This window comes from Nomascus leucogenys, chromosome 20, assembly GCF_006542625.1.
Source record: "Nomascus leucogenys isolate Asia chromosome 20, Asia_NLE_v1, whole genome shotgun sequence".
Lineage (NCBI taxonomy): Eukaryota > Metazoa > Chordata > Mammalia > Primates > Hylobatidae > Nomascus > Nomascus leucogenys.
Window position 1 is genome coordinate 25076423 of NC_044400.1, and position 25693 is coordinate 25102115.

At 39.8% G+C, this 25693-nt stretch overlaps 1 protein-coding gene across 6 annotated transcripts in view; it reads right to left on the reverse strand.

Annotated features, from left to right (window-relative positions):
- C20H2orf76 (chromosome 20 C2orf76 homolog) overlaps window positions 1-25693 on the reverse strand; it is a 64968-nt gene that overhangs the window by 27410 nt on the left and 11865 nt on the right. For 4 of the 6 annotated variants that reach the window (XM_003281720.4, XM_030800980.1, XM_030800979.1 and 1 more), the window contains one exon: window positions 10362-10506. In XM_003281720.4, coding sequence (XP_003281768.2) covers window positions 10362-10494 — 133 coding nt within the window. In that variant the 5' untranslated portion in view covers window positions 10495-10506. Of the gene's footprint in view, window positions 1-10361; window positions 10507-10695; window positions 10899-25693 lie in introns of all 6 variants that reach the window. The other 2 variants (XM_003281722.4, XM_003281719.4) reach the window with 1 other exon arrangement.

Genomic DNA, 25693 nt, shown 5'->3' on the forward strand with positions numbered 1-25693 from the left:
TTTTATCTCTTTTGTTAGCTCATTAGCTGTGACCCTTAGATTGTGGGGTTGGGAGGCAGGAGTTGCTTTGGGGTTTACAGCAAACATCTTTATCAGTCTACCTCCAAATGATACTATAACACTTTGTAATAGCAAAAGATTCTTCAATTTCTCCTCTGCTGGCCTTCGTGCTACTGCTGTCATAAATTTCCCACAAAACCTACAATCCGTTGTTGTTGTGTTTCTTTAAATGGTCAAATATATTTTTTAAATTATTTTTAAAATAAGAAAAAATATTTTATATTTATTATATTTACCATTTCCAGTACCCTCTATTTCTCTGTGTGCATCCAGATTTATATCTGGTATCATTTTCCTTATGCCTGAAGAAGGCCTTCTAACATTTCTTACAGTGCAGATCTCCAGGTGATGAACTCTTTCAGCTTTGGTATGTCTGAAAACATCTTCATGTTGGCTTCATTCCTCAACTGCTTTAAAGAAGTTACTCCAGGCCAGATGCAGTGGCTCACATCTGTAATCTCAGCACTTTGGGAGGCTGAGGCGGGCAGATCACTTGAGGTCAGGATTTCGAGACTAGCCTAGCCAGCATTGTGAAACCCCATCTCTACTAAAAATACAAAAAAAATTAGCCAGGCGTGGTGGCACATGCCTGTAGTCCCAGCTACTTGGGAGGCTGAGGCAGGAGAATCGCTTGAACCTGGGAGGCAGAGGTTGCAGTGAGCCGAGATCGCGCCACTGCACTGTCTCAAAAAAAAAAAAAAAAAAATGTTAATCCAGTATCTTCTTTCTGGCACGCACTGATTCTGATGAGAAGTCGGCTGTCAATTTCATCTTTGTTCCTTTTTATGTAATGTGTTCTTTTTTCTCTTGCTGTTTTTAAGATTTTTTTTCTTTACCACCAGTTAAGCAGTTAGATTATGGTATGCCTTGGTGTGGCTTTCTTCATGTTTCTTTTGCTTGGGATTTGTTGAACTGCTGGGAAATGTGAGTCTCTAGTTTTCATCATATTTGTAAAATTTTCAATCATTATTTCTCCAAATATATCTTCTGTCCTCCGTCCCTCTCACCTTCACTATCTCCAGTTACATGTATATTTGGCTACTAGAAGTTGTCCCATACCTCCCCACTGCTTTACTTTTTTCCAGTCTTTTTCTGTGTTTCATTTTAGGTTGTTTTGTTGCTATGTTTTCAAGTTGACTAATCTTTTCTCCGCAGCATCTAATCTGCAGGCTAATCCTGTCCAGTGTATACCCATCTCAGACACTATTTTCAATTCAGGTATTTTTAAATATCTTCCATTGCTAACATGCTCAATCTTTCCTCTAGCTTCTTGAACATTTGCAATATAGTCATAATTATCTCCAACATCTTTGTTTACTAATTTTATCATCTGCAATATTTCTAGGTTGGTTTCAATCGACTGATTTTTTTTTCTGCTCATTATGGGTCATACTTTTTTGCTTCTTTGCATGCCTGGTAAGTTCTGATTTGATGCTAGACACTGTAAATTTTATCTTGTTGGGTGCTGGATATTTCTGTATTCCTGTAAACTTTCTTGAGCTTTCTTCTGCAACACAGTTAAATTATTTGGAAACGATATGATCCTTTCAAGTTGTGCTTCTGAACTTTGTTAGATGGGACCAGGGCAGAATTCAGTCTACAGCTAATTTTGCTCTACTACTGCAGCAACACCCTTCTGGATACTCTGCCCGATAACCTGTGAATAACAAGGTTTCCACTCCAACAGGTGGAATAAAAACTATTCCCAGCCCTGTAGGAGCTCCGAGCATTTCTCATTCTACTACTTTTAGGTGGTTCTTTCCCAGGCTTCCAGTGGTTTCTTTAGTTGCTTGCACTGATCCATACACAACTGAAGACTCACACTCTGCAAATCTTCAAAGATCCTCTGCAAATCTTCAGAGTCCCCATCTTTCTGTACTGCTCTCTATGTCCCTGTACTCTGCCCTGTGAACTCCCCAGGCTCCACTCCAGACTGCCAGCTCTGACTCCTAAACTCATGGAACCCACCAGCTTTGCCTGAATTCCCTATCCCTGCCCTGTGGCCTGGAAAGTGGCACAATCACAGGGGTCACCTTGTCTGTTTCCCCAATCCCAGGGAAATGATTGTTTTATATATTACATATAGTTTTTTTAGTTGTTTAATGTAGAAGAGCAAGCCTGGTCCCCCAGTCCCAATCTATCTTGGCTGAAAACAAAAGTCTATGACGTATCTATTATATTCTGAAAATTATTTCCCACTTTGCACAGAGTTTTTCTTTCATTTTCTGTTTTCCCACCTTTGAACTTCAGACTTCAGAATGTTGCAAAAACTAATTTAATATTTCATTAATAGGAAGGAAGGTCACGAGAAGGTAACCACTAACTTTTCTCATACAATTAAGTCTCCATAAAAAAAAATCAGTGGAAAAATTTAGGCAACTTAACAAATATACTACTGAAAATTAGGATGCCCCAGGGGAGTCTGAAATGTTAAAACACACATTTCAATACAAAAATCAATAAAGTCTAGAAAACCATTGAAATATCAATAGGCAATAAAATAATTCTTTGCCTCACAGTAAAGGCTCTAAAAATAGAAGTGGTACAATTTGTAACTTATTGGATGCTGGATCTACATTAGAAGACCTTTGAGAAAGCGTAAACACCTAAAGGAAAAAAAACAAAACTAAGCCAATGACTAATCTATATGGACAAAGAATACCAAACACCTAATAATCAAAACTATGCACCAACATTCAAACCTGATAAGGTATCCTTATCAGATATGATGGTAAGATTCCAAGGTTAAGCTATATTAAGATGCTTTTTACTTTAATTATAAAATAATCTAAATTATAGAGAAGCACAGAGCAGAACAAAAGATTCATTTAACCCACCAACCAGATTTTACAAATGTTAACATATAGTCATATGACTATAGATCCTTTACCATTTTTTTTAAGTAAAACAATCTGGATACAACTGAAACCTTTCTATCTTTCCCCAGTCCCACTGTTACTCCCTACCTAGAAGAAACCACCTGCCATCCCTAGGATAGCACACCCGCTCTGTTGTTATACTCTCGTTCCAAAGGTTGATAGCTAGAGATGATAAAAATAGTTTTGTTTTGTTTTGTTTGAGTCAGGGTCTTTCTCTGTTGCCTGGACTGGAGTGCAGTGGCACAATCGAGGCTCACTGCAGCCTCGACCTCCCAGGCTCAAGCAATCCTCCTATCTCAGCCTCCCAAGTAGCTGGGCTACAGGCATGCACTACCAGACCAGGCCAATGTTTTTACATTTTTAGTACAGATGAGGGTCTTGCTATGTTGCTCAGACTGGTCTCGAACTGCGCTCAAGCGATCCTCCCGCTTTGGCCTCCCAAAGTGCTGGGATTACGGTGTGAGCCACCATGCGAGGCCAAGTATTATTTTGTGTATTAAAATTATAAAGTACTTAAATTAAAGAATCTGCAGTATATCCTGTAGTAGACTAGTAAAAACAAGAAAGCATTGCCTTAACAATATGTTGAAGGAACTGCCTCATGTGATAAGGCAATAATATGTTATGACTGTGCTGCAGCCAAATTATTGTATTCCTTTCAAAAACAGAGAGGCTTTAAGGAGTGTTTCTTTATGGAAGACTGCCAGATAATACATGTAGAGATAATCATAGAATTAGAAAAATCACAATTTTTCAACCACCAATGATTCAGATAAGGATCATCAATAAATGCTAAAACCATAAGAAACAAGATATGTAAATGGTCTCAATGTTGATCACTCCATAGACTACTTATAAATTAGAAAGACACTTTTACACCAGGAAAATCTGGCAGATGGCACCTTTAGCCAAAGGATTTAAATCTGTATCACCAATGAAGGGATAAACTGACATTCAGTGTCTCTTGACGTGATGCAACAAGGAGGAATCACCTACATCAAGGCCAGCAAATCAGCATTTTAGCCTTTGGTCAAGGCCAGCGAGTCAGCATTTTAGGCTTTGTGGGCCAGTCTCTGTCTCTGTGACAGTCTGTCCCAACTATTCAACTCTACTACTAAATCACAAAAGTGGTACATATATGGTCCACAGACTATAGTTTGTTAACCCCTGACCTACATGGTAATCTTGCCAAAACTGCTTAACCTGAACCTAATCATGAGAAAACAATCTAGACAAATGCAAATTATGTAACATTCTATAAGATACTGGCCTAAATTTTTCTTTAAGAATCAATATAATGAAAAACAAAAGAAGGTGGGGGATTGTTCCAGATTAATGGAGATTAGAAAGACATGACTTGTCACAAAATGACATGAAGGACCCTCCAATGCATGTTCAATGAATGTTTCTCTTTTCTTTTTTTAATAAGATGGGGTCATACTGTGTTGGCCAGTCTGGGCTCAAACTCCCAGGCTCAAGTGATCCTCCTACCTCCACCTTCCAAAGTGTTGGGATTACAGGCGTGAGCCACTGTGCCTGTCCCCTTCAATGTATATTTCTAAGTAAAAGAAGCCATTCTGAAAAGTCTACATACTGTATGATTCCAATTCAGTGACATTCTGGAAAAGATACAGAGATAAGAAAAAAATCAGTAGTTGCCAAGGGTACAGCATGGGGAGAGAGAGGATAAAGAAGTGAAGCACAGCGGATATTTTAGGCAGTGAAACTATTCTGTACAGCACTGTAAGGGTGGCTATATGACATTACCCGTTTGTCAAAAACCCAAAGAACTTTGTAGCACAAAGAGTGAACCTCAATGTATGCAAAGCAAAAAAAAAAAAAAAAAAAAAAAAGGTTGGGCACAGTGACTCACACCTATAATCCCAGCACTTTGGGAGGCTGAGGCAGCAAACTGCCTGAGTCCAGGAGTTTTGAGACCAGCCTGGGCAACACAGCTAAACCCCGTCTCTACTAAAAATAAAAAATAAATAAATAAAAAATTAGCCAGGCATGGTGGCATGCATCAGTAGTCCCAGCTACTCAGGAGGCTATGGTGGGAGAATCACCTGGGTCTGGGAGGTTGAGGCTGCAGTGAGCCGAGATGGTGCCACTGCACTCTAGCCTGAGCAACTGGAATGAGACCCTCTCTCAAAAAAAAAAAAAAAAAAATTATTTAAGAAGTCAGAGGAGGCCGGGCGCGGTGGCTCACGCTTGTAATCCCAGCACTTTGGGAGGCCGAGGCGGGTGGATCACGAGGTCAGGAGTTCGAGACCACAGTGAAACCCCGTCTCCACTAAAAACACAAAAAATTAGCCGGGCGTGGTGGTGGGCGCCTGTAGTCCCAGCTACTCAGAAAGGCTGAGGCAGGAGAATGGCGTGAACCCGGGAGGCGGAGCTTGCAGCGAGCCGAGATTGAGCCACCGCACTCCAGTCTGGGTGAAAAAGTGAGACTCTGTCTCAAAAAAAAAAAGTCAGAGGATACCAGGAAAGAATGCAGGTGGTGACAAGAGAATCTAATCTATCTGTACTACAAATGCTACAACAACCTTACTGAAGGGAGTAGAAGAAAAAGTGCTGACCTAAATAACTCTAGCAATGAACAGATTTTGTAAGACTACAGTGCTTATGGCGAAAGGACACAAAAGGACTGTGTCTAACTGATATCAAGTTGCTTCCCATGGGGATACACTGCTATACCTGTATGCTAGAATTAAACAATTAAATAAACGGATAGCAGATAGTGGGACCACGTTTCTCACTGTTGGTGTGGGAATTAACAGATAAGCAAGGAGAGGAAGCTAGAATGACCCATAGGGTAACGGATCAGAGATGGAAAGGTCAGTAAGAACCCACGTTTAACATATTTATATATAGGTCGTTACATATAAAAATATTTATAGATATGTACATATGCACAGGTTAATATAGACACATATATTTATTTGCCTGATCAGCTGAGACAGTTTAAAATAACACTCCTTGGTCTTTAGATATCTACCATAGAAAAAAGAAAGAAAGAAAGAACACTCTAGTAGCAATGAACACATCTAGTGCCTAGATCCTGGTTTCTAACACAATTTTCCACTAAAAAAGAACTGAGACTCCTTGGAAATAAAGCTGATTCTAGGAACAGGACAGTCTGGAGCATCCTGTAGTACCAGAAAGTAAAAGTACTGAACACATGCACCCATGCACACTGAGGGCGTATGTCAGAGGAGCACAGGAGGCAACTGAAAGAGCTCCCAAACCTAGCACAATCTGAGCAACAAAGTCAAGTCCACCATACAGAACTCCAAAGGATTTTTGTAAATGTTTTATTCTAAAGGAAGGGGAGCATAACCCCCGAGTGTTTAACTGTGATATGAATTCCTTCTGAAAAGTACCATTTGAAAAGGGAAGGAAAAAAGAGTAACTTTACAGTAGAGAAACCTGACATGACTTCAGCCACTTAATCAAGGTCAACATCAATAATCCTAAATCATGTGGAAAGCGTACACCTCTGATACGATCTGATAAAATCACTCTGTGCCTCTGTGACCTTCCTCTCAAAAACCCGTAAGCCCAGTCTAACCATGAGAAAAACATCAGACTGAACTGGAAGGTTGGAGAGAGCTTCCACAGTGTTCTTTTTCATAGTTGGGATGAATTTACATTTGGAAACCAGATCTGAAGTATTAGTAAGAATCGAAATGCTTGCAAATTAAGAATAATTAAAATAATGTTATGTTATCTAGATAATTGGTTTGTCTAGTATTCTGAATCTAAAAAATACAGTCATCTATAGATGGTAATATATTATGATACCTCTATGATAATATTTGATTAATATCCATTTCCCAGGCCAGGTGCAGTGGCTCACACCTGTAATCCCAGCACTTTGGGAGGCTGAGGCAGGTGGATCTCTTGAGATCAGAAGTTTGAGACCAGCCTACCAACATGGTGAAACTCCATCTCTACTAAAAATACAAAATTAGCCAGGCACAGTGGCGCACACCTGTAATCCCAGCTACTCAGGAGGCTGAGGCAGGAGAATCGCTTCAACTCAGGAGGCAGAGGTTGTTAGCCGAGACCACGCCACTGCACTCCAGTCTGGGCAACAGACCGAGACTCTGTCTCAAAATAAATAAATAAATTTCTCATACATCAGAAATAGGTTTATTATATTTATATGTAAATATATACATTTATATTTATTATATTTATATGACTTAAGGTTTTGATGATGCAATGATGCTCCAGACCTATGATTCTCAATGGGGAATGAATAAAATTTAACCAAAACTTTTTGGCTGAGGAGAAAATACAAACAATGATGGCAGGTAACTAGGTTAACCTGTGGATGGCAAAACATGACTATGAAAGAAAAGAACATTTAGAAAGCCTTGGGGAGGGAGGAGGATTGAAAAATAAAATTTAATTTAAAAGGAAAGAAAGAAAGGCAATAAAGTGTGTAAAATAACTCCAAGAGATCTTTCTTCACAATGACCATTCCTGTATCTGTACAAAATTCCCTGTGCCACTATGTCAGACAATCTCTCTAGCACTCAGCATTCAAAATGCTAGAGCAAGATGAACTAAATTCAAACACCCTTTTGACACGGAGTCCATCCATTTATTTCAGAGATCCCACTCAAGCAAGTGAGGCAGTAGAGAAGAATAAAGGAGCAATTTAGTGCAGTGTTTAATAAGAGTACATGTTTGATAGTTAACATACCTGGGTTGACTTGCAGTTTTGCCTTTTATTACCCATGCAACATCAGGAAAGTTTTATTTATTTATTTATTCCCACCTCAGCCTCCTGAGTGCTGGCACTACAGATGTATGCCACCATGCCCAGCTAGTTTTTTGGGGTTTTTTTTTTTTGGAGAGACAGGGTCTTGCTATGTTGCCCCGGCTGGTCTCAAGCTCCTGGGCTCAAGTGATCCTCCCGCCTTGGCCTCCTAAATTGCTGGGATTACAGATGTGAGCTACTGCAAGTGGCCAGGCAAGCTTCTTAACCCCTCTGTTCCTTAGTTTCTTCACCTGTAAAATGGTTCCAACTTTAGAGGGATGCTGTGAGGATGAAATGAGATAATCTAGGTAAAATTCTTAGTATAGTACCTGATACATAGTAATGTTTGCTATCATTATTATTATTACATATTTCAAAAATCCCTCACTATCAAACTATTTGGTCTTTGTTATGTATATAATTCATAAAAGGCAAATCTGTGGCCCACCAATCTTTCAGAGTTCCATAGTACCTCAAATCAGATGACAAAGATAGGCTTGGACATAGAGCCCACAACTCAAAAAAGTCTGTACCCCAAAAGTTCACCTTTTAGTCAGTGGAACACATTTCCCTGAGTGCACAATTGAAACAAGCAGTGGCTGTTATTGCCACTGCAGATGAAAGGTGTGAGTAGGTGGGTGCATCTCACTGTGACCAGTACCACTGCTCTGCTGGGGAAGGCATCTGTGGTACCTGGGAAGAAAAGAACACCGTGATCCTGGAAAAAAGACATCTTCCCCTGACATTGCAGCAGCTTGAAAATACGTCTTATTCTCAAGGACTTCAAGAACCTAGTCTGCACTGTACAAAGAACATCATAGCACTTGCTGTACCAACATTAAGAAACACCGTAACCCATAGTACACATAAAGATTATAAAATAAAAAAGTACGGATTTGTTTCTGTTTCAAACTCTGACTATGCTTTGGGTAATGACCTTTCAAAAGCAGGACACTTTCTAATTGACACTGTCAGAGACCAGGAAGTGCCCCCCAAAATATGCCTCTTTAGCTAAGGACTTTTTTTGAGCTAAAGGCAATTAAGCAGCAGCAGATGCAGGAAAGCTCTCGGCCCTCCCTCTGTTTGCCTAAGATCAGGACATATAATAGATTTACAAAGGCAAAAGGTATCTTGCCCACCTCTCTACTAAGGAAAACAAAGGTTAACCACTGAAGACAACTTTAGACCCCTATCAGTCGGGAGACGGCACAACAGAATCCACATTAACGAGCTTTACTAAGTATTCACTTTCCCACAAGTCACCCTGAGAGATTCAGAGTTCATTTCCTTTGTCTTGTCACTTCTCTAAAATTTTACTGTTCTTTGTTAAGGATGCTACCTAATCTGGGGGAGTGAGGAGAATGAGAGAGAAACGGGAAGAGGAGAGAGGGGAGGGAGTGAGGAATTGTTTCAAGGTGAGCAGGTCTATGTGAACCTGCCCCAGAAAGTCCAAGGAAGCTGAGAGGCTGAAGAAAGAGGCTGACATATTCAGTTTCTTAGAAAGACATATTTAATAGGAACTTATAAACAGAAGCCATGTCTGTGTCTCAGGCTTTGGCAGGACAAGACAACGGATCCACACACCACTACCCCCCAGACCCAGGGCTTATACCATAGGGAAAGGGTGATCTGAAGGGATGTGTAGGGCAAGCAAAGTACAGTAACATCAAGGTTGTTTGACCTAAGGTCAGGATTTATAGTAAGTACCTGTTCTTACACAGGGAATAGTAGATAACCTGGAAATCTTAGAGGCATCTCGAAACTGGGGCTAATGAGAAGTCAATATGGCAGATCAGCATCCAAGATGGAGTTGCTTTGGCCTCCACAGGAATAAAACAAACATAACAAAATGTTAACACAGGGAATCTGTGTGAACAGCATCCAGGAATTCTTTGTCCTGTTCTTGCAACTTGTCTGAGTTTGAAATCATGTCAAAGTAAAAAAATTACATTGGATATAAAGCAATACCTTTGTCAAAACCAATGGAACTATACAAGAAATCTGCAGATTGCGCCATATATAAATAACACTTCAATTAAAATAATAAAACCTTATTTTAGATGTTTTCTCAAAGGTCAATGATTGGAACACTTCGATAATTAAAAACAGAGAAGAGAAACCCATTGAGGACATAACAGAATGAAGACTAACCTCATGCATACTTCTAGTTTGAAACAATAAACTAGCACTGCCGTTTCTGTGTCTGTGACCACAATTATCAGGAGCTCTCATGACTTCCTGCTGTACAGCCTCTGCTCCCCTCCCACCACACTTCCCCATGTGACCACCCCACACCCTCTGTGCTCAGCTGGGTACCACAATCAGCTACGCTACACCCCCTTGCTAATCAACCTCCAAATACATAACCCTATTAACAACAAACCTAGATATTACTTTTAATTTAAAAAAAAAAAAGAAGCCAAAAATGACGGTCACAATCCGTCATGAGGACACAGACTATTCAGGGAGAATCCTTGAGGGAGGCCCTCTACAGATGCCAGGGCCCAGAACAGGGGCTCGCCCAGCACCCGGCTTGGAACCCAGGTTAATCTTTCAAAGTACTTTAGGATTTGTTAAAGATTATTATTAATGTCATAGTCAGCTATTTTAAAAAAATACTAGTAAAACAAAATGGGTTTCACATCTCATACCTTGCTTTAGAAATACGATAAATTCCTTTACAGTTTGGTCCAAATTCACTCCGTGATACACTACAGGTTTGAAATTGCGATGTTCAAAGGAACGGATGAGGCGAACTGTGATGGTCACTTCTTCAGGAGCCATGTGAAGAAATTCCTGTGGCAAGAGACATAAGAACCATCTAAATGAAGCCAGCTCACAGTTGTCTACCAGCACCTAGCCTGCATCTCTATCATCAGCTCTCTGGCACCAGCCCCCTCTTCCATGCTGCATGATCACTGACAGAGTTCCCAAACAGAAGCCAGGTTCTAGAGTCCCCAGAAGGGTCCCAGTGATTATGCCCACCTATCCACTGCAATCCTGGACGGCTCTGTCACAGTCACAGATGTTCTGACCAGCAGAAAACTGACAGAGTACAGAAGATGAACCAAAGTAACACAGGGGCGTGTGTACGTGTGGAAGCAGAGAAGCAGGATGGCCGAACACAAACACACGGCAGACACACGCCTATTGTGGGTGCCCTATGTCCGTGGGCCCCTCAGCTGGCCCTGAGATGGAAGTACATTTATATTAGAATCAACTATCAACAGACAGCATTTCAATCTCATAAATGCTGCCAGGTTTCAGGGCTGATTTAATTATATATGATGGTGTTACCCGTCTTTCACATTACTAAAACTGAGTATGTATAGTTCATCCTAAAACTAAGTACTAGGCACATGTACCAGGTCTTAATGTTAGCTCATTTAATTCATTTAATTCTCTCAACAAAACCTGAAGCATTTTGCCTCATGGTTCAGTGAGAGAATTAAATGAGGTAACATTTTAAAGATGAGAAGACTGACTTGGAAAGATTGCATAAACTGCCCCAAATCATAAAGCTGGTAAATAATGGAGTCAGGATTCAAGCATCAATTTAATTCCAAAGTTCATGCTTTCTAATACACACACACACACACACACACACAAATTGGAAAACCACCCCAAATTATTTCCTCCAAAAAATTTCTGCACAATTGCCAATTTTTTTATGCTTAAAAAATATTTTTGTTTTGAAATATTTTAAGCAAACAGTTAAAAAAAAGAACCTGCTACACTACCCTGTCAAATCTTAACATTCTGATGCATTCTGCATCTTTTAGGAAGAAAACACATCAGAAGCCCCATGTACCCTCCCCAATTCCATCAGCATTTTCTGCCCTGGGACGACAGAGCAGTGACTCGCACACACCATTCCAATATATAATTTTACACTCTAATTCATATCATTTGAATCTACAGAAAATAGACTATTATGCACAGCAATAACAACACTTTCTATATTTTTTTTAATCTTGCTCTGTTTTGTTTGAGACAGGGTCTCACTCTGTCACCTAGGCTGGTCTCCAACTCCTGGGCTCAAGTGATCCTCCTGCCTTGGCCTCCAAAAGTGCTGGGATTATAGGTGTGAGCCACCATGCCCAGCAACACTTTCTGTTATGTATCAACAATGCTTACATGCCAGATACTATTCTAAATGCTTAGCATTCATTATATCATCGACTGCCCACTCACCTCCAATCACCCTGTGAGGTTGGTAAGATCATCTCAGACAGAAAAAGTGAAACACAAATAGGCTGAAGTACTGTGCCCACAGATACACAGTATGGTTAACTTAACATACATGGTGTATTACACGTAGCTTCCGCAAGCCTTTCAGCATCGCTTTTCATTTATCTATGTTGAAAGATGTAACTCTAACTCTCACATTCACTTTCTGAAGTATCAAAAACGCTTTGTTTTAAAGATACAAGCAGGGCATAGTTCTATCTAGTAGGACCTACTTTGTGCTACTTACAACTTTGCATGTAACTTTAAACCATAATATACAATGAGTAAGTATTAGAAAAAAATACCTGTAATACTGATAAATGTAAGGAAAGATATACAATCTCACTAGCAGTCAGGGAAATTCAAAATAACAATGAGACATATCACTCATCTGATAAATTACAAAGTCTAACAATGCCTACTATTGGCAAGGGTAGAGAACAATGAAAACCTCATCAGTGATGGCAGGGACTTAAAGGAGCAGTACTTTTGGAGACAATTAGGCAATCTTTAGTAAAACTGAAGATACACATACCTTTTGATCTACGGTTTCATTCATACATAGGTACCCTAAGGAATCTCACATATATATACAAGGAGGAACCATAAAACAACATTAATAGCAGTGTAATTTTTTAACTGCAAAAACTGGAAACAACTGTCCATCAACAGCAGAACAGGTAAGTAAAGGATGGTGTACTCATACAATAGAATATGACAAGCAATAGAAATGAATGGATTGGAACTAGAAGCATCAAACATGGATAAATCTCAAAAATACTACCACGAGTGGAAAAAAGCAAGTTGCGGAAGAATCAGAGCATCCTGTACTATCATTTATACAAAGTTCATAAACATAGTCTTTATTTTGTTTGATAGGAGACAATTGGCCAGGCATGGTGGCTCACCCCTGTAATACCTGCACTTTGGGTGGCCAAGGCAGAAGGATCATTTGAGGTCAGGAGTTCAAGACCATCCTGGCCAACATGGTGAAACCCAGCCTCTAATAAAAATACAAAAATTAGCCAAGCATGGTGGCGGGTTCCTGAAATCCCAGCTACACAGGAGGCTGAGGCAGGAGAATCGCTTGAACCCGGGGGACGGAGGCTGCGGTGAGCATTACCACTGCACTCCAGCCTGGGTGCCAGAGCAAGATTCGGTCTCAAGAAACAAAAAAAGAAAAAAAGAAAGGAGACAATTATCTGAAGTGTAGGAAGAATTGTGTACTTGGGAAGGAATAAATCGGGGCTTCAATTATATTAGTAACATTTTATATCTTAAGCAGATGTTAGGTATATGGGTTTTTTGTCTTTGAGATGAAGTCTCACTCTGTCGCCAGGCTGGAATGCGGTGGCACCATCTTGGCTCACCGCAACGTCCCTCTCCCCGGTTCAAGCAACTCTCCTGCCTCAGCCTCGTGAGTAGCTGGGACTACAGGTGCACGCCACCACACCCAGCTAATTTTTGTATTTTTAGTAGAGATGGGGTTTCACCATGTTGGCCAGGCTGGTCTTGAACTCCTGACCTCGGGTGAACCGCCTGGCTTGGCCTCCCAAAGTATATCATTCTTTATGCCTTTTAGTATGTCTGGAATATTTTATAACATTCACAAGCAAGTCACATTAATTTGGCCTGGAAAGTCACTCTGAATCTTATAAGCATGTTTTGTGGTTAATGAGTTTAACAAATCTTTTCACAATTTCAATATTAGTTACTTCACTATTTCTTATTAAATGTGGCTTACAATGCTTCTCAGAAAATTGGATCCCAGAATCTACCACATAATAGCAGTTCAGCAAATATCTATAAAATTAAAATTTAAAATACACTGAAGTACTCAATAAGGAATAGCTCTTCAGAATGAAACATATAGAAGCCTCTTGTATTTTCGAAGCAGTGTTGACAGGTTTGCTAAAGCTATGACCACATCTCCCTCTTCTCACCCCCCAAACAACAAAAAAGCCCTCCCATACACATGCATATGCACACACCTACACCTACACACACACACACACACACACACACACACACACACACACACTGGGAAGCCCTGGAATGCAGCCCAGTGTCCCTAAGAGCCTAGAGTTGGACAGATTTAACTTAAAGATCAACTCTGCTTCTTAGCTGCAACTGTCTGATATATAAAATAAGAATTCCTTAAAAAGCTGTTCCATGTTAGCCGGGCGAGGTGGCACATGCCTGTAGTCCCAGCTACTCGGGAGACTGAGGCAGGGAGGTGGAGGTTGCAGTGAGCTGAGATTGCACCACTGCACTCCAGCCCGGGCAACTGAGTGAGACTCCACCTCAAAAAACAAACAAACAAAAAAACAAGTTGTTCCATTACTTTAAGAAATTAACATACATAAAACACAATTCCTCACACATAGGAGGATCTCGATAAGTAGTAGCTGCTTTTATCATTATTATTCTATTTAGACTAAAATAGGTTTGGGTATAAATATAGCCTATATAAGCAGCAGATAAAGAAATTCCCAGATGTAATGAAGTGACGGCTGGGCAGGCTGGCACTTGCATTCCTCATAAAACTGTTTTTCATAATTATAGGTTTGTTATTTTCACTTAATAAAAAGCTGCCCACATGCTATACTTAAATAGTTGAACTTTTCCATTTAAAACCCCAAAATTTGTGTTATATCTCATTTTGGACAACTATTGTCATCTTTCTTTTATGTGCTTCAATTTATACTCAGTAACAAAACAATAGCTACTATCAGAAGGACCATTATTTAATTTGCCTTAAGGACAGTGGGACATAGGCTTGTTTGCCTAGAGAAGCTGCCTCAGCTTAGAAGACTAACCTTACAGATAAGAAAATCTGACATTTTTCCCAGAAAGTTTGGCCTAGTTTTTTAAAAAAGTGAATCTGATCAATTTTTAAAAGTATTCTTCAAATGAAAAGGCAGAGAAGCCAATAAAAATAAACTTCGGGATAAATTAATTAAAAATATTCAAGGACATAAAAGATTTAAATAAATGAAATGATAGACAATGTCCTTAACTACAAAGGTTCAAAGTAGTAAAGAAATCAAGTCTCCCTAAATTGACCTATGCATTGAATAAAATCCCAATCAAAATAAAAAAGAGCTGTTTGGGAATCCTGACACAAATAATTCTAAAATCCATCTAGAAGAATCTGTGAGCTTTGTCAGCAAAGTCATAAAACAACAAAAAAGAAAAGAGACCAGTGACACCAATTATTAAAACACATTATAAAGCAACCGTTATACAGGAAAAAGCTTGTTTGATTTTCATAATTTTACAAAATCCAATAACAAGTATTTTAAATGCAAAACCAAGCCACAGTAATATAAAATCTGATACTGCAGCAAAAATAGATGGACAAATCTGTGAAATCTAACAGAGAAGTCAGACTTAAGATTATAGAAAATTTAATGTAAGATGAAAGTGGCATCTCAAATTAGTGGGGAAAAAATAGTTTCCTTAATAAATGGCATTGAGAAAACTAATAATGGATTTGGAGAAAAGTAATAATGGATTCTTATCTCACTCCTTATACAAAATAACGTGTCCATGAAACAAATATTTAACTATAAAATCATAAAGAGGCATCAGAAGAAAATAGGTACATATTTTTATAATCTGAAGATAGGAAAAGCTCTAAGCAAAGACAAAGCAGCAATCATCAAGTAAAAGACTGATAGTTGTAACAACAGAAATATGTAAAAAAAGACCAATATCCTAATAGAAACAAGGATAAAGGTAATTAACAGGCAACTGGCTAAATTTAAGCCAATAATGTGAAAAGATCAGCTTTACCTCCAACTAAAGAACTGAAAGAGAAACAGTTATCAATTTTGCCATCAGACTGGTATAATAAGAACAATTAAAAACTGGCCAACCAGTGTTGGCAAGGATATGGAGAAACAAATATTTTTAATAAACTACTGGCAAGAACATAAAATGAAACAGCCTATCTGGAGGTGAGTGGGTAATCTGTACCAAAATTTTAAATTTGTCTACCCTTTGATATGGCAATTTCTTTTCTAATAATTCACCCTGAGAAGATAATCATATCAATTATTTTATAAACCCATGAGTTCATATGACACTTTTTTAAAAAGCTAGTCATTCTGGAGGCTAACAGGGCCCTAATTTGTTTTTCTGAAAAGTGGCTTTCCAAGTGAGGGTTGGTGGAAATAAGAAGTCAAACATTTTACCCTTCCTTTCTTGTACAGACAGTATTTCAGTATTATCAAATAGCTGATGAAAAAAAGTTTCTTCTTTATAGAAGAATTACAGCTAAAAAGTACTAAAAGAATAAAATTTTGGCCAGGTGCAGTGGCTCACGCCTGTAATCCCAGCACTTTGGGAGGCCGAGGCGGGCGGATCACGAAGTCAGGAGATTGAGACCATCCTGGCTAACATGGTGAAACCCTGTCTCTACTAAAAATACAAAAAATTAGCTGGGCGTGGTGGCGGGTGCCTGTAGTCCCAGCTACTCAGGAGGCCGAGGCAGGGGAATGGTGTGAACCCGGGAGGCGGAGCTTGCAGTAAGCAGAGATAGTGCCACTGCACTCCAGCCTGGGCGACAGTGAGACTCCATCACAAAAAAAAAAAAAGAATAAAATTTTAAAATCCTAATTTACATACCTATCAGGATGGCTAAAATAAAACACAGCAATAGCCCCAAATGTTGGTGAGGGTGGAGAAATTCACATACATTGCTGGTAGGAATGTAAAATGGTACTAGCCAGTCTGAAAAAGAATACGGCAATTTCTCACAAAACTAAACATACCCATTTATATAACCCAGTAGTTGCATTCTTGGGCATTTATGCCAGAGAAACAAAAACTTATGTTGACACAAAAACCTGTACATGAATGTGCATAGCATATCCAGGTGTAATACCCCAAAACTGGGAAACAATCCAAATGCCCTTTAACATATGAATGGTCAAACTGCAGTATATCCACATCATGAAATACTAGTCAGTAATAAAAAAGAAATAAATTATTGATACAGGCAACAATCAGGGTGAATCTCAAGGGAATCAAGCTGAATGAAAAAAGGCAGTCTCAAAAGGTTGCATACTGTATAATTCCATTTTTATGTCATTCTTGTGATGACAAAATTACAGAAATGAAGAATGCATTAGGGTGTTGCCAGGGGTTAGGGGAGGAGAGGGAAAGAGGTGTCTGTGGCTATTAAAGGGTAAAACGAGAGATCCTTGTGATGGAAATGTTCTGATTCTTGACTGTAGTGTTACCCATTTTTATCTACATGTGATATAACTGCAAAGAACTAAATGCATACACACGCAGGCATACACATATATACACACACAAGTGCATATAAAACTAGTGAAATCTAAATGAGGTTCATTGCTTGTATCAATGTCAATTTCCCAGCTGTAAAATCAGACTATACTCAAGCAAGATGTTGCCAATGGGGGAAAGTGGATGAAGGGAAATGGGATCTCTGTATTATTTCCTACATCTACATGTGAATCTACAATTATTCCAAAATAAAAAAATTCTAAAAATTATCATTCTGAAAACGCTAATGAAATGAGTGTAGGTGATGATCATAAAGTGGTGTTAAAACCATCAGGTAAAAGACTGATGGGAAACTTCAGCATGGGTACATCTGGGGCTGACAACACCTGAACTTACTAATCCATATTAATGAATGAATCAAGCCTCTGATCTCATTCCCAGTTTATCAGCTATGATAGGGTACGGAAGAACATGTTAAATGACACCACAAGGAGGCCATCAGCCAAGTTCAGATGGTGGAAAATTGTACTGGAAAAATGACTTGATTTCTTCAACAAATGGCATGAGAAATAAAGAAAAGAGAAGAAGGCTATATATTAAAAGAGACTTAAAAGAGCTAATCTCAACCAATGCAACATTTAGTCTTTGTATGGATCCTAATTTGTATAATATTAGATGATATTAGGAATTAATGTTAATTCTGTTTATATGATACTATGGTTGTGTTTTTAAGTCCTTATCTTAAAAGATTGAGGAATATACAGGTGAAATGACGACCTGTATTGGCTTTCAAATACCCTAGCAGAGGAAAAACAATTGTAGAAGCCTAGATTTAAAAAAGAATAGTAGAGACCAAGCATGGTAGCCCACGCCTGTAATCCCAGCACTCAGGAGGTCGAGGCGGGAGTATCACTTAAGCGCAAGAGTTCAAGTCCAGTCTGGGCAACATATCGAGACCTCATCTCTACAAAAAATTTTTTTAATTAGCTGAGTGCAATGACCTCAGCTAATTAACCTTTTTATTTTGAGATAATTGTAGATTCACATGTAGATTTGGGAAATAATACAGAGATCCCATTTCCCTTCATCCACTTTCCCCCATTGGCAACATCTTGCTTGAGTATAGTCGATTTTACAGCCAGGAAATTGACATCGATACAAGCAATGGACATCTATAATCCTAGCTACTTGGGAGGCTGAGGCAGAAAGATCACTTGAGCCAGAAGTTTGAGGCTGCAGTGAGCTATGTACTGTGTTCCACACCACTACTCTCCAGCCTGGGCAACAGGGCAAGGCTCTGTCTCAAAAAAAAAAAATACTAGACCATTGTTAACTGTTGAAGTTGGTTATGTATGAAACCTCATATATTATTCCATTTGTAAATGCTTGACATTTTTCATAATAAAAACATTTTGCAAGAAGACTATAAGTGCAGCCGGGCGCAGTGGCTCACGCCTGTAATCCCAGCACGTTGGGAGGCCGAGGCAGGCGGATTACGAGGTCAGGAGATCGAGACCATCCTGGCTGACACGGTGAAACCCCGTCTCTACTAAAAATACAAAAAATTAGCCGGGCGCAGTGGCGGGCGCCTGTAGTCCCAGCTACTCAGGAGGCTGAGGCAGGAGAATGGCGTGAACCCGGGAGGCGGAGCCTGAAGTGAGCCGAGATTGCGCCACTGTACTCCAGCCTGGGCGACAGCGAGACTCTGTCTCAAAAAAAAAAAAAAAAAGAAGAAGACTATAAGTGCACAAAGGTGTACATTCAAAGATTTTCTTTCACTGAAATGTTTCTTAACAGTTAACAAAATTAGAATCCAATTAAATGTCCAACAGTAAAGAAATGGTTAAGTAAATTATGCCACACAGTAAAATAAAATACCCTGCAGCCATTAAAGGGTGATATGGATGTATGGATACCAACTTTGAAAGATGGCCATGACATACCAGTGAGTAAAAAAACAACTTAGGCTGGGCACGGTGGCTCACGCCTGTAATCCCAGCACTTTGGGAGGCCCAAGGCGGGTGGATCACCTGAGGTCAGGAGTTAGAGACCAGCCTGACCAACATGGTGAAACCCTGTCTCTACTAAAAATACAAAATTAGCCAGGTGTGGTGGTGCGTGCCTGTAATCCCAGCTACTCAGGAGGCTGAGGAAGGAGATTTGCTTGAACCGGGGAGGCAGAGGTTGCAGTAAGCCAAGATTGTGCCATTGTACTCCAGCCTGGAAGACAAGAGTGAAACTCTGTCTTAAAAAAAAAAAAAGAAAAGAAGTTAAAGGGCTGGGTGCCAGGCTCACACTTGTAATGCCAGCACTTTGGAAGGCCAAGGCGGGCAGGTTGTTTGAGTCCAGGAGTTCAAGAGACCAGCCTGGGCAACATGGTGAAACCCCATCTCTACTAAAAATACAAAAATTAGCCCAGCATGGTGACGTAAGCTCGTAGTTGCGGGGCTGAGGTGGGAGGATCGCTTGAGCCTGGGAGGCAGAAGTTGCCAAGAGCCAAGATTGCACAACTGCACTCCAGCGTGGGAGACAAAGCCAGACCCTGTCTCAAAAAAACAAAACAAAACAAAAATTAGAAAATTGCCTGTGTACAGTATCACTGCATGTTTGTAATGTAGGTGTGTTACATGTGAACATAAGCATGGAGAGATGTCCAGAAAAGCCTTTACCAAAACATTAACAGTGGCTGTCTCTGAGGGGCAGAAATCCAAGAGACTGTTACTTGTTTCATATACTTTTTAATATTGTTTGATGTTTTACCAATCATGTGTTTTTAAATTAAGCTATTTCCAGTATACTTATATTTGCACTTTTCTGATGTATGTGTATGCATCAACAATAAGTTATTTTAAAAACTCAGCTATTTCCATTTCTTTTTAAGATAACAGAGCAAAGCAAACAATACCAAACTTACAGAGTACTGGAAAGGAGGGAAGGGCTAGGAACTTAATTATACTCCTGCTATTTACCAAGGGACACCAAATAAATCCAAACAGCATTCAGTGGCACCAGAAGCAGGTCACACGCCCAGAGGAGTTTGAACTTGTCCCGCTGCCTCTCTAGTGGTATGCGTCACCATCAAAATCTGCTTTTCATATATCCCTCCAGCCACAATGACAGCTCACAGTTCCTCACACCCACCACGCTGTTGCCAAGCCTCTACCACACCTCTCCAGCCCCAGCTTCTCTCCAAAATCCCTCCGCCCCTCACCCTCTTTGCTTTCCCACAGAGGCTCCTTCAACCCAGCTCAGGGGGCTATCTTCTGCAGGACACCTTTGAGCTGGGCTCCTCCTCTCCCCGAGGCTGAGCCATGGGCCCCTCTGTATGCTGTAGCACCTATCACTCCCTGTTGATGTCATCTGTGTTAGAGGTCTGGCCCACAAGCTCCTTAAGGAAAAGAATGCTGTATGGTCCGTTTTTGTAGACCCAACAGCTTGTGTAGCGTGAGGCACCTCAGAAGCCCCATAAATGTTCTTTTTAAAATTGCTAATTTTGTGTAGAGCTAGGGTCTCACTATGTTGTCCAGGTGGGTATTGAACTCCTGGGCTCAAGCAATCCTCCCACATTAGCTTCCCAAAGCACAGGATTACAGGTGTGAGCCACACACCCGCCCACACCCCCCACCCCACACCCCGCATAAATGTTTGTAGAACTAATGAGCAGTTAAAGGGAGGAAAAAAAACCTGATTTCTTCCATTTCCTAAGGACACACTAACATGGCAATCTTGCACTAGAGACACAGGACCCAAGAAAATGTTTGAGATGTGGAAAAAAAATCAAAATTAATATTAATTATATATTTATAAAATGTAACAGTTCAACAGCAACTGGATTCTATTCATAATTATATATGTTAGATTTAATGTAGGATATGGATATATTTCAACACATAAGACCCAGGTGGTGCTTTGAAAAGTAAGAGTGCCTAGGGCTTAGGAAGGTCTTTAAACCTCTCTGCCTAAAAAACCTGTAGTTCTACCTAGTACCTTTCCCAGCTAGTTTGGGGCAGTGCAGAAAAGCCCATATACAAAGCAAAACAAAGCTCTTACAAACAAAGCAAACACAAAACTTCCATAGGAACTGCCTCGCATGGAAGTCCCAGTTCACTGGCCAGTAACCACTGCATCAGAGCAGCCCAGCACCCGCCCCTCTGCAGCTGCTTTTTTGGTCCAAGCTGCAAGGATGGTGAGGAGGGAAGCATAGCTTGGAAGCTTTGAGGCCCCATAGATGAGATGGGCCTTCAGCCTTCAGTCCTGGAGCCTGTGGTGGAAATTCAGCAACCAGGCAAAGCCAGAACAAGCTAAATGCAATGCTCCTTAACTTGCCCAGTGGTTCCCCTTCCCAAGCTGGCTGGTCTCCCCAGGGCAGAGCTCTAAGCTGCAGAGTTATAAACCAGCATCACAGGCTTCTGGGTGAAAAACTAGGCACCACACATAAAAGCTCAGAGCCGAGCATCCAGATAAGCACAAAACACCCACAAGATACTTGATTGTTGATGTTACACTGATCTCTGTCAGCTCAAAAAAAAAACATCACTACAGTTGATTCTGGTTGTTGGTAGTAGTTATGGTTTATAAAGTTGGCTGTGAACACTGAATTAGCAAATCCTGAACCACTGCTCCTAGGGGAACTACAGAATTAGGGTCTTGTGAGCCCGTCTTCACATTTTGGCAAATGATCAATACATAATCTTGTTTCATGCATGTTTCTGTTGAAAGAGACATTATTATGTGTTGCTAACTCATCAGCATTGAACTCACGGCCAACAACACTCACAGCCCGCCTGAACAAAGCTTATCTAACACAGTATTTTCTCCATAAGGCACATCACAGCCTTCCTGCGCCTAGGAACACTTGACTGCACGTCTGCACTATGCTTTGGGGACATTTTAAATAGCAGAATCACCAACAGAAAAGCATTAAAATGAAAAAAAACATGGCAATAAATAGTCCACAAACTGGTCACTTGTTTACAATATAAGAGCTGAAACAAGAAGGCAGAGCGACTGGGCATGGTGGCTCACGCCTGTAATACCAGCACTTTTGGAGGCCCAGGCAGGAGGATCACTTGAGCCCAGGAGTTTGAGATCAGCCTGGGCAACATAGCGAGACTCCATCTCTACAAAAAAAAAATACCAAAATTAGCTGGGTGTGGTAATGTGCGCCTGTAATCCCAGCTACTCAGGAGGCTGAGGTAGGAGGATCACATAAGCCTGGGAGGCAGAGGTTGCAGAGCGAGCCAAGATTGCACCACTATACTCCAGCCCCAGCCTGAGCAACAGAGCGAGATCCTGTCTCAAAAAAAAAAAAAAAAAAAAAAAAAAAAAAAAAAAAAAAAAAAAAAAAAAAGCAGAGTGTTGTCTTGTTTGACTTCAGCTGGGAATGTATTGAGTGACTCAAAATTTTCACTGCTCTGCACATGTCCAAGAATGACCAAGAAAGTGCCATGAATATTGCTTTTGGGGTTACAAATAAATGTTAGTAGGTAGGTGAATTTGCAAATACAGAATCTGAAAATAATTAGGATTGACTATACTACCTAAAAAACCTGGTATACATGCCTTATGGTATTCGAAGAAAGCATCCTCTTGACTGTTTTGTAAGAGAATGGAATCCAAAATGAGCTATTAGAAGCTTTAAAGGTAGGAAAAGTACTCAGGCACTAAGGCAGGTAACATGGAGAAGATCCTATAACCACTTGCGCACTGACTGACCTTCCTTCAAGCCACACGCAGGTTTCCAAGAAATTATGTTTATGAGCAGAATTTTAACAAACTCCTAGAGAGAATTATTTTGAAAAACCAAAATGTTTTATAAAGCATATATACTCCCTAAATTTAAGTACTGTAAAATTACACTTGTCATATATCAACTTTGCTTTAAAGTTTGTCTTATCCAAATGAAAAAGGTACAACTTTCAAAAAGGGAAGGTTCTAACCACTGTTCAATTAAATTTGGCCTAAAGCTGCCTCCACAGGTAATGAACTGCACCCTATCTTACTATATAAACAAGCTGCAACCTAACCTGCAAGTGTATTCTTGGAATAAGTAACTGAGTCTCAGCCAATCACAGCAGCCAAACTTTCAGCCAATACAGGCTGCAAACTGCCAAAACATGTCAAAATAAGGCAAAAGCCAAGCTGTAGCCAGTCAGACTATTTCAGTCTCTCACTTCTGTTTTCTGTCTATAAATACTGCCTGCTGGGTATTTATAGACAGAAAATACTGTTGCTGGTTAGAGCTCTTTGAACCTTTACTGGTTCAGATGCTGCCTAATTCATGCATTATTTCTTTACTCAAATAAATGCTGCTAAATTGAATTTGTCAAAAGTTTTCCTTTTAACACCATATTCTCTCTCTCTCATTATAGACAGATAGGTTATATACAGAGAGAGTGTATTAGAGTGATTAAATATACATACATATGTATGTATGTATATGTAATCATGCTAAATGCTTAATTCTCCTCAAGATTTAGGAACCAGTATCACAGGGCAGAGAGTCCATCACCTTCCTTTCAAAACAAATAAATCAATAAAAAGAATATATGAAATACAGTTGTTACTGTTCTTTTATGTGACGAAACTAAATTGGCAAAGGTGAGCGGGTATAAAAAGAGAAAGGGCAGGAAATTGTTAAGAAGAAAATCACTGAATATGCAAATGATTCTGAAACTGCCCTTAATGATTTTGGAGTAAATAATCCTTAAGTACAATTAAATAGCATTCAAATATGTCATTGTATCAAAAAAAAATGTTGTTTAAGTCCAGGGGTGATGTGGGGGAGCCTAAATTATTTTTATTATCCTTCTTAAAAAGACGGAACATCTAGCATACTCTTAGTAGATGAATGATAAATGCTCACCATTTACAGAAAATTTAACCTTGGCAAATTAATAACTATATTAATTTCAGTTTAAGTTTATAAGAATGACAAAATTAATTCGCACTTAGGACTATGACTAAAAATAAAATGTTAATTGCGTTTTAATCTACTCTGGCCTACTTCAAAAGCATAATTTTAACTCTTGGATGGAGAACAAAATTTTCTTCTAAAAATAGATCTTGGTAACAATGAAATATCAAGAGCTGGACATTATAATAAAAAGAAAAAATAATTTTCTTTTTTTTTTTTTTTTTTTGAGAGTCTCACTGGAGTCTTGCTCTGTCACCCAGGCTGGAGTGCAGTGACGTGATGTCGGCTCACTGCAACCTCTGCCTCCCATGTTCAAGTGATTCTCCTTCTCAGCCTCCAGAGTAGCTGGGACTACGGGCACATGCTGCCACGCCCGGCTAATTTTTGTAGCTTTAGTAGAGATGGGGTTTCACCATGTTGAGCAGGCTAGTCTCCAACTCCTGATCTTAGGTGATCCGCCCACCTCAACCTTCCAAAGTGCTGGGATTACAGCCGTGAGCCACCACGCCCAGCCCCAAGAATTTTCTTTTTAGGACAGACTGGAGAAAGGGTGGGAAAAGGACTGGGAGAGGCTGGTTGAAGGTACAGTTGAAATTAAATAGGAGGAATCGGTTCTGGCGTTCTATGGTTAACAGTACATTACAAAATAGCTAGAAGAGAGATTTTTAAATATCCTCACCACAAAGAGATAAATGCATGAGGCAATGGTCACACTAAATACCCTGATTTGCTCATTCTACAACATATATATGTATTGAAACATCAAATTGTGCTCCCCAAATATGTACAATTACGTGTCAGTTAAAGAATCTGCTTTAAATTTTTTCAAAAGCATTTTTTTTAAAATATGAAACTCAGCATTTATAAACTACATTTATGGCAGGGCACGGTGGCTCACGCTTGTAATCCCAGCACTTTGGGAGGCTGAGGAAGGCGGATCACTGACGGATCACTTGAGGTCAGGAGTTCGAGACCAGCCTGGCCAACATGGCGAAACCCCGTCTCTACTAAAAATACAGAAAAATATTAGCCCGGCGTGGTGGCACACTCCTGTAAGTCCAGCTACTGGGAGGCTGAGGCACGAAAATCGCTTGAACCAGGAGGCGGAGGTTGCAGTGAGCCAAGATCGCGCCACTGCACTCCAGCCTGGGAGACAGTGTGAGGCTCTGTCTCAAAATATAAAAATTAAAAAAAAAACCCTACATTTATAAACTAGGACTATGTGAGGGTTAAATAACATTTGAAAACTTCTTGGCATTTTTTTATTGTTGTTTAGCTGCATAATACAAATGAAAGCACCATTATTCTAGAAGAGTTGGTTAAATCATTTTTCACTGACAGAACTTTTGAGAAAGATATTTTCAACATATTCATTTATAAATGATTTCAAAGTCTTCAACCTCAGCCATTTTTTAGATAGGTTAAAAAAATAAAATCTTCCACCTCTAGGGGTTTAGGTAACACAGTAGGTACAAGATAAATTTTAGCTAATCTGCTGACTGGCACATGCTTCTCCATGCTGTAACTGCTTTACTGCATAATGACATTAGCAGCTGACCTTCCCTGAGGAAGAACCAT